This window comes from Polyergus mexicanus, unplaced genomic scaffold, assembly GCF_030449975.1.
Source record: "Polyergus mexicanus isolate NDT 795.1 unplaced genomic scaffold, iyPolMexi1.0 SCAF_4, whole genome shotgun sequence".
In the NCBI taxonomy this organism is placed as follows: Eukaryota; Metazoa; Arthropoda; class Insecta; order Hymenoptera; family Formicidae; genus Polyergus; species Polyergus mexicanus.
In genome coordinates this window covers 10,433,004-10,448,299 of record NW_027223324.1, presented here as the reverse complement: position 1 = coordinate 10,448,299, position 15,296 = coordinate 10,433,004, and the positions used below count along the sequence as shown (strand labels likewise).

Sequence of the window (15,296 nt, the reverse complement as noted above, 5' to 3'; positions counted from 1 at the left end):
ATCAATGTTTGACTTCATAATCCGATTGCGTTTCGTTGCAAGAACAATTGTATTTATTGATTATCTCTTAAAATGTATGAGCGTATTTTTGTTGGCGTTTCATTAAAAAAATGTGTTTTATTAAAATCCGAATATACGGATTACTAACGACATTGAACAAGAAACGAGAAAACCCGTTCAAAATCACTGATAATATTACATCGTTTACATCTTTATTATGCTCTTTTCGCGCACTCTACTTCGTTTAAGCAACAATTCTAAAGATGTATATAAAATGCCATAAATATAAATATACGTACATATAACTACAAACTACACAGGTATATCAGCGAAGATCGTTAATACTGAATTTGTTGAAGAATTCGCTTGATGAGAATAATACACTTAGAAAATATTGCGCGTATTATGTATGTAAAATACATAAAAATAGTCGGATAAAAATTTTTAATTTGTCGGTATATTCTCATCGTCTTGCTGATCGCTGGTCTCAGCTGCGGAAGGTATTGTGGCGAGTAATCTAACGGCCAATCTACTCGGAGATCCCGGGGGTTCCGGTTCTTGGATGGCGAGTTGACGTGTCAGTCGTGGCTTTGGTCTAATCGGCCTCGGCGTATTATTACGCGCGCTAATTTCTAAAGAGGCACTGGATCTCGAAATGCGCCAGGTACTGGTGCTGGCAGTGGTCGCGGAACCGGAAGAATCGTTACGAGACGAGCTCAAGTTCGAATCCTGCGACGGTTTTCTAGTGATCAACCAGGAAGAAGCTTTCCGTTTCGGATCCAGCAGTCTGAGCGGTATGCCGCAATGATGCGCCTGCCGCCAAGAGTCCGATCTGGACGAGGAGAAGTTCTCGCTGGACGATACCGAGGATGCGCGTTTGTGCTGTTTCTGTTGAATCTGGGCGATCTGATAGGCGTACTGGTCGCTACGTGTATGCCGCGCGTGTCGGGAGTCGCGCGCGCATGGCCAGAATATCCCGGCACTCCACCAGCGGTAGGATGAGCAACGGCTCCCGGTTTCCAAGAGTCTCGAGTTTCCACAAACGCACGGCGTTTGAAGTGTTCCTTGGTTTTCTCGCGACGATCGATCAACGAGGCTGTTGGTATTAGCAGGCGTTTGCCGATTGCTGAAATTCGAACTATGCCGACACCTACCGATACCGCGAGTTACGCGTGATTCCTCAATTGCTTTGCATATCAACACGCAATCCTTCTTAAACTGTTTCGTAAGGATCGCGTATAGAAAGGGATTGCAGCAAGAATTGAGCGGTAGTACGAATACCGCGAAAACTTTTGCTTGCTCCAAAGACACCAACTGCAATCCGAAGGTCGCTGTGAGAGAGAAGAAGGCTATCGGTGACCAACAGAGGAAATCGGTAAAGACGAGTAGAGCCATTCTTTTCGCTATACGAGAATCATTCGAATTCCATGCCTGGGAGCCACGTATCGCGCAGTACATCTTCAGATAGCAGCCCATCAGTATCAAGAAAGCCACTCCGTTGATAAGCATGAGAAATACCACGTACGCGAGCGCGGCACTGCCGTTAGTCTCAAACGGCAAGCAGATGGCGAATTTTCTATAATCCGAAACCCCTAATAATGGTAAACTTGCCATCGACAAAGCGAAACACCAACCTATCATCATAATGTAGCCTGCGTGCTTCAACGAGAGCCGCTTATTCAAATGCATCGCGTGCGTTATTGCATAATTTCTTTCCAAAGTAATCACAGCGAGCGTATAGACGCTCAGTTCAGAGCTAAGAACACCGAGGAAACCAGCCAATTGACATCCGGGCGACATTTGCCATGGTATTGCGTACATTCGAAACTCTCCCAACGTTGATGCGTCAACGACGGCTAATAAACCTGAAAAAAGATTGTTTATTGAGATAAAATCTTTCTAAGACAGATTTGATGGCGGCAATATTTTTAACTATTAATTATTTATTTTAATCGATTATAATATAGCAAATATATATAAATGCAGAACTGCACACATTGACATGTTAAATCGATGTAAAAGAGAAAATCACCTAAATAAACACCCATGAAGAAGTCGGCAGCGGCTAAGTTGCAGACTAAAAATCGTGGCACATCCATCTTACTTCTTGAAAATATCAAGACAAATACCACAGTACCATTACCGAGCATGGCGAGCAAGAAGACTATCCAAACACCGCATCGTAAAGTCCACCAATCGAATAAATCTTGACACGGTAGGAAAGGACCTGAAAATATTTCATGTACATTTCAGAAATAGATAAAATATCGAACATCACCACAATTTATAGCGTTTCAAGCCACTTCCGAGTCACTTGTAACATACCGGGTTGCGGCAAACATTGGATACGGGAGGGTATAAGTGTCTGAGTTGTCGCTGTTGTTCGAGCATCTAGATCCTCGAAATAATCCTCTACGTAGGAAGGCAGGTTTCCGGGATAGGTAAAATCTGAACCAAAGTTAGCCCAAAGTTCATTTATCTGCGATCCAAATTTGTCGGTCAAGTTATCTAAAAAATGTTATCACTTCAGTGCCGCAAAGATCGAAAACGATGCGATATAATGCGATGATACGAAAACGAGAACACTTTGCTATCTATCGAGTGATGTCACGCTTTTAAATGATCGAGTTTGCAGAGATAGAGATGCTTTGCAGCAATTAAGTGTTACAAAAAAGCGCGATACATGTATTTAAAATACGGGATGGAGAATGGAAAAAGAAAAATATATAAAAAGGAAACAGGAAGGAAAAGAAAAATACTTACCCAATTGTGGCCAAATATCGCTGAAAGTGGAATTCCATAAACTGCTATCGAAATCGTCGGTGGGAAACAAAATCGATTCCCGTACCGGCGACCTTGTGACAGACTCTTCGACTTCGATCGATAGGAACGAGCAGCAGTGATAAGCGTACGACAGCAACATTGTTTGTACTCGTGGAAATCTTTCGGGAGACGGAAATTCTCGCAGCGCGGGATTATTGAACGTTTTGAGATGCAATAATCCCGCGAGACCTCTTATCGGCAGTGTAGGGAAAATGTTATTTCCCAAATTTCTATGAAGAAATACCTTAATTACGCTCGAATCTCATATTATGAAAAGTACGAACTAATTTATGAAATAATATAAATTACACACTTGCGAACATACTTACAGGTCTTGCAAACGTTTCGTTTCTCTGAATGCGTCGGGATGTATGTATTCGATGTAATTGTTCTCCAGATCTCTAAAAAGTAATTAAAACTCGAATATAAATATGCCGAAATCATCGAAAACACAGATCTAACGGATCAAAGTAATACAAGGCAAATGCCGCACTTACAAGACTTGAAGTCTAGGTAATCCGATGAATGCGTCGCTGGAGATACTCTGTAGATTATTATTGGATAAAAGTAAATCATGCAACATATTCAAACCTTTAAAGGCATCATCGGGTAGCGTGGAAATCATATTGCTAGCTAAATCCCTAAAAGAAGAAGGAATTTACATCGTTTATAACGTGTCTTTTTAATACGTTCGATTTTATTCGCGTATATATATTATTATATATGGTATATAGGTATGTATTACATTACATACTTACAAAACGCGAAGTTCATTGCAGTCTCGTAAATTTGGTGTCTCCGTCAAATGATTGGATTTCATGTTACTAAAATCAGAGATATAGAACGTACATAAGAAACATGTATCACAAAAGATAATCATTGTCAAATGACAAACGATAACGGATAGATGAAATTAATACTTGATTTTTAACATTATAAAATTCCAATTCTTTGATATACATAAATTTTTCTATTTTTTTTTATTCTACAATAATATTAATTTTTTTATTTACTTATATATTATTACTGTCTCTGAAAAATAACTCTTTAACAAGTATTAAACTTACAGACTTTTGAGTTTCGGGCACTCCCGGCAAAGGTTAAAAGGGACTTCCTTCAACTGGGAACGATCCAATCTCAATATTTCCAAAGATGTTACTCCATTTAGGTTGGGAAAGAGCCGCAATTCCTTCGTATTCGATAATATTCTACAATTAATAAAAAAAACACGTGGCATTATCCTCCGACGTGGCATAATCTCTCTCGTAATTGCCGCGTGGAATTTTCGGATAAAAAAGAAATACACATAAATCACTTACAACTTACGAAGTTTGCCAAGATTTTGGAAGGTCTTATCGTGTATCTCCTTAATCGGATTTCCGCGTAAATCCAGCGATACCAAATCACTAGCACGGCCCAATGCATTTCCCGTGAGTTGTTCTATTCTATTGTTCGAAATAGATCTGTGAAAATATGCGAGAGATTCGTGAAAGCTTAGGTCAAAATGAACAAATAAACGGAAAATTATTTCAATGAGAGGCAATAGTGGAGAATAGGATTTTATGTGGATAAGACTCTTACAATTCTTTGAGACCAGGTAGATTTACAGCAGCAGACGGTATACTTGTCAAATAATTCTCATCGAGTTCTCTGAGAAAGAATAAGACAAATGCGAAAAATATTACGGATAATAAAATAGATATACGATCTTATTTTTCTCAGATACTTACAGCACACAAAGGCTCGCCAAATTTATGAATGCGTCGTTATGAATGGTTTGCAAGTGATTACGTCGAAGAAATCTAAAAGTAATGATACATGTGAATGTCAAAAGAGAAAAACTGCATATATAATCATATATAAATATATGTACATATATATAATTATATATGCACGAAATATATCTATTTTAATTTTATAATTTTTTTTTCGTGCGTCGAGAGATATCATTAATGTATAATAAATACACATACTTACAAAATTTCGAGATTGGGAAATCGATGGAAAGCACGTATTGGAATGTCCGTTATATTATTGTTGGTTAAATCGCTGAAACAGTTATACGAGAAGCAATTTTATAAGATCACACATTACACAAGTTAGAAAGAGCTTTCGTAGCTAAAGTATGAGAGAACCCCAAGCATTTATTCTTATACGTTTCCGACAATGTATTTATGGTGTTTCTAACATTAGAGAAAATATAGATTCGCATAACTTTTTCTCTTTATATCTGTGTAAGATTTGCGGAGAGCAAAATACGTAAAAATGATGTTAACCGGCAGAGGATCATCTCGCGCGGGGGATACCTTCTAAAAATAATTCTTTTACGAAAGATGACTACGAGAGAGATCACTGCATCCGAGGCTGATTGTGCTTACGCGAGTGTAAGCGAAAACACAGAGAATGATTTTATTGTTAATATAATTCTTATCCTTCCGCATTTCTTAGATGGATATGGAGATTTTGATAGAGATCTTCAGTGAGTAACTGAGATTTATGTAACAAGGACTCTCCGGCAATCAAGGCTGCGATTTAAATAAATGTTCTCGTCTTATATCTCATTGAAAATCCTTTCTCCAAAATATATATATCGCGCCCGAAATATATTTTATCTTTTCTCAACAATGTAGAGTGCGAAAATCAGAGTCCGGTCTCATCCATGAAATAATCACGTCATTTTGACCGACAATATCGAAACGAGCGACATGTAGAGATCAACATGAAACATCGGTTAAGAATGGCAGGGAGCTTTTACAGGGGCATAACGTGGGCGATAAAAAAAGTAGGACACTGTCGAGGAAACTATCGCTTTTACGCTCGTGTCGCGTGAGTGCGAATCGAGAGGAACGGACCGAAGGGCTGAAATCTAACATAGATTTTTATGGGTCCTTCGACCTTGCTTCACTCGGGACTTGGGATGGATCGATGTCTACTTATATTCGTTCAGCGAAAGGAACGCGAACAAGCATTTTATAATAATAAAGGGAGGAAATTTTGTATTACTGTAGCAAGAAATGTCTAGCTGCATCAGCGACGAGATGAATAATTAATTGATAGAATGAGAGAATTTGTTCCTAACGAAAACAGATTGTTGGATAGTTTTTATGTTATCATTTAATATAACAAAATATAGAGGGAAAACCGACTGGAAATCCGTGATGTATTTACGTAAGATTATTGTCGCAAATGGCCAACGAGTGTATTTGCCCGACACGACAACCTTGTTCGCACGCAATCGCCATCAAGGGACTTAATGTGACTCTTACTATTATGATATACATATATATATAAAATTTTCTCATTTATATTTTATGTCCGTAATAAAAATTGTTAGTAATTTTTTTTTTTAATTATATTTGAGATGTTTAATATTTTTAAACATTGTCGAATATTCAACTCAAGTTTTGATAGAAAAAGAGGGAAAGATGCTCCACGATGCAATCCTTGTCTCTTGTAAATTGAGCGCACAGTATTTTTCCTCTCATTCATTCATCTTAAAATAGAAAAAACACGGACAGAGAGCACAGCGTCTTCTTACGATACTTTCGCGCGCTCGTTTTTTTTTTTTGAAGTTCCAATGGAACTTTCTCGGCGTACGAACGTTGGATTCTAATTACGCTTTCAGGAACCGTGATTCCCCTTACGGGCGCAGGTCTTTGAAAACTTTCGACACTTCATGTTCAAGGACGGCTTGAAATTTACCAGTCTTTGTACTCCCCAAGAGGTATCCCCATGCCTATACAATACTTGTACGTCAATCTTGAATATATCTCGTACGACCTGCTATAAGATTTAAATTACTTCAAAATGTGACTGAGCACGTTACCGCGGATAAAATATCTTGCAGAAAAAAAAAGAGATTAATTTTTTAAAGCTTTCAGTGATAGTACGACGAGAAAGCACATTCAAGAATAATATTGATAAAATTTCAACTTTTTTTTATATCGTTTCGCAAATAAAGTGAATCATGTTCGGGAATGGAATTACTTTCACAATAGAGAGACATCACGCGCCGCATCGCATCGGCGCGAACGTGAGAAGAATGATAAGAAGCCACGGCGCACCTTCCGTATTCTTACAATATTAACGAAAGAACGGAGCGCGAACCATATATAAAGGAATCTATTAATAAATTATCATCGATATCATAATAATGAATTATATACAAACAATCCGGAAAAAGTTCTCGGTATCGCGCGTTTCTCTACAATTAATTAAATTTAAGGAAACAAATGCATTGCCTCATTTTAAGAGAAACAGTTATCGTATATGTCTGAAACGTTAAAAAATATAAGAAAAAAAGATACAGGCAAGAAAGACTGAGGGGAAGCGACGCAAAAACAACCGCGATGCGTTACGTCCATTTATATCTTTTTTTTTTCTCTGTTTTTCCTATAAAGGGACTAAGAGCGACCGAGCTCGAAATATCGTCGGGGTGTTATTTCTCAAAAGAAGGAAGGTGGCGAAATAGATCGATTTGCAATTTTCGCGCAAATTTTTCGGCAAAACATAGAGGAACAAAATGTGGCACGCGCTTTTTTTATAGCGGCGGGAAATAAAATCACGGACGATATATTCTGCGAAAAGCGGAGCGCGCGGACTCTGGCATAAATTCCGCCTGTTCCCCTCTTTGTGATCCTAAATCACGATCCATAGAATATCGACTGTCATTATACGTTTGGTATGTAGGTCACATGTACATTACTTCTTTTATTTTACCTATCGCTGAATCGAAAGTACCCGTATACTATATAACTTTCGTATATAATATAAGAATAAATGTGGCGAAAACACAATGATAAAAATCGGAGAAGATATCTCTATTGCGGAGAAGAGGAACAAGAAAATACGCGTGCATAGTTAATTATATGTTTAAAAAAGAATCGCTGTTCTCTTTCGCGTATATCTCGCGCAGCTTTCTTATTGCGAAATGCGCTACTTATAAGTGTAAGTTGTAATTAAAATCAGGAATATATATATATATATATATATATATATATATACATAAGAGGAAAAGATTTTTCAGAGTGATATATAGATGTGAGACGGGCTCGCAAGGCCCGCGGCTAGAATCGTATGTAGGACGCGCGAGATGTCAACTGTCTATTTATCATTTATCCTCTCTAAATGCATTTACAGAAACGAATTTAAAAAAGGTAACGATTTTATGCGTAAAATGATGCATAGTCTAATATACGTGACTATGGATGTTTTTATTTTCGAGAATAAATTTCAATAATAAGCGATGGAATATAATCAATGGCAAATGAGAGATTCATAAATATATACTTATTATTTTAACAAAAAAGCGGTGCATCATTTTACGAAATTGTAAGGAAATAATACAAAAGGATGGTCCATTTTCGCGAATATCTATCAATGTGCGGATCACGCGCAGGATCATTATTGACACTTCTGCCTTCGCGCCGGGAAAAGCTTCAGATCCGATCAGCTGTAGATCTTCCACTCTCGCGCTCCGATCTCGGCGTTTGCCGAGATTGATTCTCAGAAGGTCTCACGGGTATATATACTACTCACATCTTTGTAACATTAACGGGGACAGCGATGACTCGTGACAGATCGACGTTGTAAATCGGTTCAACGGAGAGTAAATCGGCGCCGCGACACAACAGTTTCCGCCCGTCGGCGGTGACGTTACACGCTGGAGTTACTGCGTCCGCAGTACCGCTCCGGCAGCAGCGAATCCGCCAGAGAAAGAGGATGATGATCGCCGAGATGACCGCTCTCCCGCTCCGGCGAGGCCGCGTGCACATGCCGGCCGATCCTGATGTGTTGCGGGCGCGCGTAATTCAGCTCTCGCACAGCTCTCGTTTCCCTCGGGGTTCGCCGCGCCCAGGACGGATAGTCATCTCACCATTCCTCTTCTCGCGCCACGTACGTCGCCCGCGTACGTCGTCCACGTCCGGGCGCGCGTGCACGCGCGCGACCATCAACCCCATAAGGTGTCGCCGTAGCCGCCGTCGCTGCTCGAGGGTGAACGGGAACGAGGTGGATGTCGCACACTCGAGGACAGTTTCCGAACTCTAGTTGCGAGAGAATCCTAATCTCCAGTTCCAGGAAAGGATCCTACCACTCGCACCGCGGCACATTCACCGACTGATCCGATATCATCCAAGCGCGCAGCCTAACTACATAGCGAGTTCCGTATACATATGTATACATCGTACACATCCCCACTCACACCCCCACTATCCCCCCGACACCCAGCCTGGGCCCTGGACCACTCGAGTGACTTTCTCGACTCGATCCTGCCCGCGCGTGTGATGCCGCTTCCTTGCGACAGAATTCGCTACCTTCTTAACAGCAGCGAAAGCTGATTCAGCGAAGAGCTTCTTCGCCCAGATCCAAACGGATATCGTGAAGATGAAATTGCATATTGCCTCTCGTTGTACATAGCACCGAGAGTCGCAATCGATACTCCTTGACGTTGTACATACCGCTTCGCGCATTTTGCTCCATCGTGTTTCATATTTCTTTCCTCGGACATTTTAATTCCGATTGTTCAATCGCGGAACTTCTAAATATTTAATTATAGCATTCATATAAAAGCAGGCTTAAATTAGCGAAAATATATTTTTAATAATCTAATGTTTTAATGACGTATATATAATACTTACATATAATGATTGATTACATCGTTGAATTATGCATATATTTGAAATACAGCGTCTCATCAATCGTCTCGGAATATTAGATCGATCACATATTAATCGCTTCTTTATTATTTTCGTCACAGAGGAATATAATGATTTGTTTTCTTTAGTTTTCTAGCTGTAAGAGTTACGTTTTTTAAAATTCAATATGAATTTTCTATTAACATGCAGAAAAGGCAGAAATAATATAAATTCGGTTTTAATTGGCAGTGCGATTATACGCTATAAAAGTACATGTATATGAACATGTTTTTTCAATACTACCAGTCTGACAATCTATATCAAAACACATCAAGTAATAAATGCTTAATAAATCGTTCCGTTTTCTTCCACTATTTTCCATTGTATGAAAAATAAAATCGTCAACGAGATACTATTAATACAAACGGCCGATCTTATCGAGTTAAGTAAATTGAAAACAACTTTTGTTGCTACGGTAAATGTTTTCATTATCAGTCGCAAAATAATGATTTGATTAAAGATTAAAACGTTCGTGTTTGTTATCTTTGAAACAGCTAAAGAGTAGAAGATATGTATATCTTTTATACATATAATAAAACAGTGACTAGATAAGTTAAGACCATAAATTGTGCTGTAGATTTCAAGATTACATGAATTATTTAGAAATGATACTTATATAAACTTTTTTTATATAGATAATATTGTATAAACTATATACATAAACCATTTTAATTTTATAAAAAAAATGCATGTGATTAAATTATAAAATAATTAATATATTTGACTTTGATATTGAAATTGTATAAAAATGGAAAAAACTTTGCAATAAAAATGGAAAAAACTTTGCAATGATATTATATCAAATTTTTATTACATTACAGCGCAATTTAGAGTTCCAGCATTTTCAATATTGTAGATTAAATATATATATATATATATATATATATATATATATATATATATATATATATATATATTTTAATTAAAATTTACTTTACAAATTATTTAAATTCTATGCTAATGTGTATATGTATATGTGTGTAGATGGTAAAAGATATAAGTTGTTGATGATATGTTATTATTTATAGGTTTACCAGTAAATTTTTAAACTATAACGGCAATAGAGTAAACATTACTTGCGCTTTAGCTCACAAAATATGTGTAATACTTATTTTTCCTTTTCATAGAAATTATGTATGAACTCAAGTTTATTAAAAATCCTTTACTGACTTTTCGTGATATCGAAAAACTATGCCGTTCTATTTAAATCAAATAATTTTAAAATAAAAATAAAATATGTAACACTTCGTCGGTGGTTGAAGATGATCAGCCATGATGAAATTTTCAAGTGGGCTCGGTAGGTCTGAAGTTAATTGAAGAACATGACATTACCGATCGAAGATAATGAAGCGAATTATATATTTTTTATCGGTAATAAAAAAATCTACTTATCTACAATAGATCACAATAAGTTTTTCCACAGTTAGACTAATTTTGTAAAGCCGGCCTTCTTTAGTATACACATATATCTCGTCAGTGCCAATATTTGACATCTGACAAGTGATGATTTCTTCATTTAAATTGCGATGCCAGAGACGACGCTAATCGAAATCTTTCATTGTTTAATGAGAATATATGAACGAAATATCGTAGCAAAATGAAAACCGCTTTGATGGTAGCCGAAAAACCCTCTTTGGCAGCATCCCTCGCCAATATATTGAGCAATGGACGATGTAGCACCAGGAAAGGTGAGTTATAAATCAAATTATTTTCTCTCTTTCACACATACTTCCTTTTTCTTATGAATATTATTTCTAGGATTGAACGGATCTTGTTCCGTCCACGAATGGGTGGGACCATTCAAATCTGAGACGGTGAATTATAAAATGACCTCTGTCTGTGGACACGTCATGACATTGGATTTTATTGGAAAATACAACAATTGGGACAAAGTGGATCCGGTAAAATTAGATATATTACATTTTTCGATTCTTATTATTACATCTAATGATAATTGGATATTTTTTAATATTTTCAGGCAGAATTATTCTCATGTCCAACTGAGAAAAAAGAAGCAGTACCTAAACTAAAAATACCATATTTCCTGGCAAAGGAAGGAACGCATTGTGATTATTTAATATTATGGCTAGATTGTGACAAGGAAGGTGAAAATATTTGTTTCGAAGTTGTAAATGCGGTACAGCAAGGAATGCATAGGAAATTACACATAAATGCAAGTTGCTTAAATATTTCAATATCGAAGCTTTTAAATTTTCTCATAGATCTTTTTTATTTAAACAAATTTTCACAATTTTATCTTTCATAGGATATATGGCGAGCACGATTTTCTGCTATCACAGAAAAGGATATAAAATCTGCTTTGGCAAATCTGATCAAACCCAATGAAAATGAGGCGAAAAGCGTCGATGCGCGTCAAGAGTTGGATTTGCGAATAGGTTGTGCATTTACACGATATCAAACTAAATTTTTTCAAGTGAGTTTTTATATAAATGTTTTTACGTTTTTACATTGTGCTAATAAAATATTGCAATATATGTTATTACACTTTTTTAGGGCAAATATGGAGATTTGGATGTATCTCTTATTTCTTACGGCCCATGCCAAACGCCAACATTAGGATTCTGTGTTCAAAGGCATGATGAAATCCAAACTTTCAAACCGGATCCATATTGGGTTTTACAAGTATATAATAATATATATATACTTTAAAAAACATACTTTGTATTAATAATAATATAATATAATTTTTTCATATTGTTTTTAGGTAAATATTAAGTCTTCCGATGGTCAGGACATTATATTAAATTGGAGTCGTGTACGTTCTTTTGATAAAGAGGTTGCAAACATGTTTCTAAGTCATGTTAAAGAACATGATCGCGCAACGTGAGTTGTACTTTATACATTCTTAAAATCTTAATGTAAATTGAAAAGATTATAAAATATTCCAAATGAAATCTTGTATAGTGTAGTGAATATACAAAGTACGGAGAAATCAAAATCACGACCTATAGCTTTAAATACAGTGGAGTTGATGCGAATTGCAAGTTCTGGATTGGGAATGGGTCCACAACATGCAATGCAAATTGCAGAAAGACTTTACACTCAAGGATACATAAGTTATCCGCGAACAGAAACGACATCGTATCCTGAGAATTTTGATTTGCTGTAAGATATAGTTTGTAGAATCGATGATCAATCGTTATTCTACACATATATATGATGCGATTTGCTTTTAATATAATTTCCTTTCTTTCAAGTTCAACATTGAAACAACAGCAAAATAGCCCGGATTGGGGCGAGGAAGTTCGTAAAATAATAGCGGCCGGTATTAACAGACCAAAGAAAGGTCATGATGCGGGCGATCATCCCCCTATAACACCCATGAAACATGCAACGAGGAACGAACTCGACGGCGATTCGTGGAGATTATACGATTACATAACGCGACATTTCATTGCTACGGTATGCTTAATGTCAAAGTATTTGTGGAACTTTGAGATAGAATAGTAATAAACATACTTTTTCTCTCTGTTTTTGCAGCTGGCGCGAGATTGTAAATATATGAGCACTACAATAAAATTCGAGATAGGCATAGAAACATTTACAGTAACTGGTCATAGTTTGCTAAGTCCTGGATACACAAGTATTCTTACTTGGCAAGCACTTGGCAATAGCGACACTCTGCCAAAGTTTACGCTCGATGAAAAAGTAATCATACAAGAGGTAATAGATATCACATATTTGTATTAATTTCTTTGTTTACGGTTATTATAAAGAGATTATGTTGTAATTAATGAGAGAGCGCCTCTTTTTACTATTACAGGCAAAATTAGTTGAATGTTATACACAACCACCAGATTATTTAACAGAAGCGGAATTAATATCTCTCATGGAAAAACATGGCATCGGAACAGACGCTTCAATCCCTGTACATATAAATAATATTTGTATTAGAAACTATGTTACTGTCGCAGCAGGTAGAAAATTAGTGCCCACTTCTCTTGGGATCGTTTTGGTTCACGGATATCAGAAGGTATCATTGATTTCGATTTGGGATACTGATGATAATACATTCTCTGTAAGACATATATTCTCTTCTCGTTAGATAGATCCTGAATTAGTTTTACCCACAATGAGATCTGCAGTGGAAGAGCAACTGAATCTAATAGCATTAGGTCGCGCTGATTTTCATGCTGTTTTACAACATACTGTGGAAATATTTAAACAAAAGTTTCATTATTTTGTGCAAAGCATAGAAGCTATGGATCAGTTGTTCGAAGTCTCATTCTCTCCGTTATCGGCGTCCGGCAAAGCACACTCCAGGTATATACAAACAACAATCACGACAAAAATGGTATTACATATTTTTTTTTTTTTTATTTTACATAAATTTACACATTCACCTCTTTCAATTGTTTATATATATCACAGATGCGGTAAATGTCGTCGATATATGAAGTATATACAAACTAAACCATCCAGAATGCATTGCGCACATTGTAACGAAACTTATAATTTACCTCAAAATGGAAACATACGAATATATAAAGAATTAAAATGCCCATTGGATGATTTTGAATTGCTTTCATGGTCGACCGGAGCGCGAGGGAAAAGTTACACATTTTGTCCATACTGTTACAACAATCCACCATTCAGGTATCCTATTAATCTCAAATAATCGAATCTATAAAAGTCTATCTAAAAAGAGAACTGAGAATCCTTTCTCTGTCTTTTTTAGGGATATGAAAAAAGGAATGAGCGGTTGCAATTCATGCACACATCCGACGTGTCCGCATGGTATGAATTCGACCGGTTTGTCCAGTTGTTTAGAATGCGATCTAGGTATCCTCGTGCTCGATCCTTCGGCCGCGCCCAAGTGGAAATTGGGATGTAATCGTTGTGACGTTATTATCCATCTATTCGAGAACGCACACAAAGTGACAGTCGATACTGACACATGTGACTGCGGTGCGCAATTAGTAACCGTCGAATACAAACAGGTAATAGAATCTTGTGTCATCGCATAGGCATAGAAAGACATAGATTGCTCCTAAGTGAATTAGATTATGATTGCAACACAACAAAAGAGATAGCGATATTTAACAGGTTATATTTTCTTTCTAAAATAGAAAAAGCATACGTGTTTCTTAATAACATATCTATATCTATTAAAAAAGAATAGCAAGTTTTGTTAAATAGTTCTATTCTTTTCATTCAGACGGATACTATTACTTATGATGTAGATTGATTGAAGCAGTCTATGCTTTCTATATCTTCTATGCATAACACAGTGGAATCGTCGACAGAAACCCCGCTCTTTTATATACTCTATTGTATTTTTTTCTTCTTATTTCAGGATAAAAGCAAACTCCCTAACGAGGCGACTGAAATGTCCGGTTGTGTATTTTGTACACCAGTCTTCGCCGCGCTTGTAGAAAAGCATCGTGCGGTAGCTTCGAAACCAGTCGTCACGCGTGGTCGAGGTCACGCCAAGAGTCGTAATCGAGGCAAACCAAAACCGCCGAAGGATAAAATGGCGCAATTAGCAGCGTATTTTGTATAATGAATCATTGAGCCTGGAGCGCATACAACTGGGTGCCATTTGTACACGTATCACGTCATTTGTTTCGAATAAATCCCTGTCGTCCTTACTTCGCGATATTTTATAATGATGACTTTATTCTCATTGCCTCTTTCATTAAAGATATAACAGTACTTATGCGTGAATATATTGCGTATTTTAAGCCCGATTTAAATCAAGCGAACGATTACGTATGAATATCAGTAAAGAAACTAGTTATTTAATTAATAATTTTA

At 36.8% G+C, this 15,296-nt stretch overlaps 2 protein-coding genes across 3 annotated transcripts; one reads left to right on the top strand and one right to left on the bottom strand.

Annotated features, from left to right (window-relative positions):
- Positions 1–6: 6 nt before the first annotated feature.
- Rk (G-protein coupled receptor rickets) lies at positions 7–8,925 on the bottom strand. 2 transcript variants are annotated; one of them, XM_070294350.1, is made up of 13 exons: positions 8,362–8,925; positions 4,801–4,872; positions 4,554–4,625; positions 4,405–4,473; positions 4,143–4,286; positions 3,891–4,031; positions 3,582–3,647; positions 3,321–3,464; positions 3,153–3,224; positions 2,764–3,053; positions 2,326–2,508; positions 2,033–2,227; positions 7–1,865 (listed from the first exon to the last, which is right to left on the bottom strand). In XM_070294350.1, the coding sequence occupies exons 1-13, from the start codon at positions 8,595–8,597 to the stop codon at positions 445–447; spliced, it is 3,105 nt and encodes a 1,034-aa protein (XP_070150451.1). In that variant the 5' UTR covers positions 8,598–8,925; the 3' UTR covers positions 7–444. The 2 variants fall into 2 exon arrangements, with proteins under 2 accessions (XP_070150451.1, XP_070150452.1); XM_070294351.1 differs by having other exon boundaries at positions 2,326–2,448.
- Positions 8,926–10,991: 2,066 nt separating this feature from the next.
- On the top strand, positions 10,992–15,176 carry Top3beta (topoisomerase 3-beta). The gene is made up of 14 exons (XM_070294420.1): positions 10,992–11,206; positions 11,277–11,419; positions 11,497–11,691; positions 11,785–11,952; positions 12,033–12,161; positions 12,244–12,362; positions 12,444–12,644; positions 12,737–12,941; positions 13,020–13,202; positions 13,303–13,512; positions 13,585–13,802; positions 13,911–14,135; positions 14,218–14,479; positions 14,836–15,176. The coding sequence occupies exons 1-14, from the start codon at positions 11,116–11,118 to the stop codon at positions 15,040–15,042; spliced, it is 2,556 nt and encodes an 851-aa protein (XP_070150521.1). The 5' UTR covers positions 10,992–11,115; the 3' UTR covers positions 15,043–15,176.
- Positions 15,177–15,296: the final 120 nt, after the last annotated feature.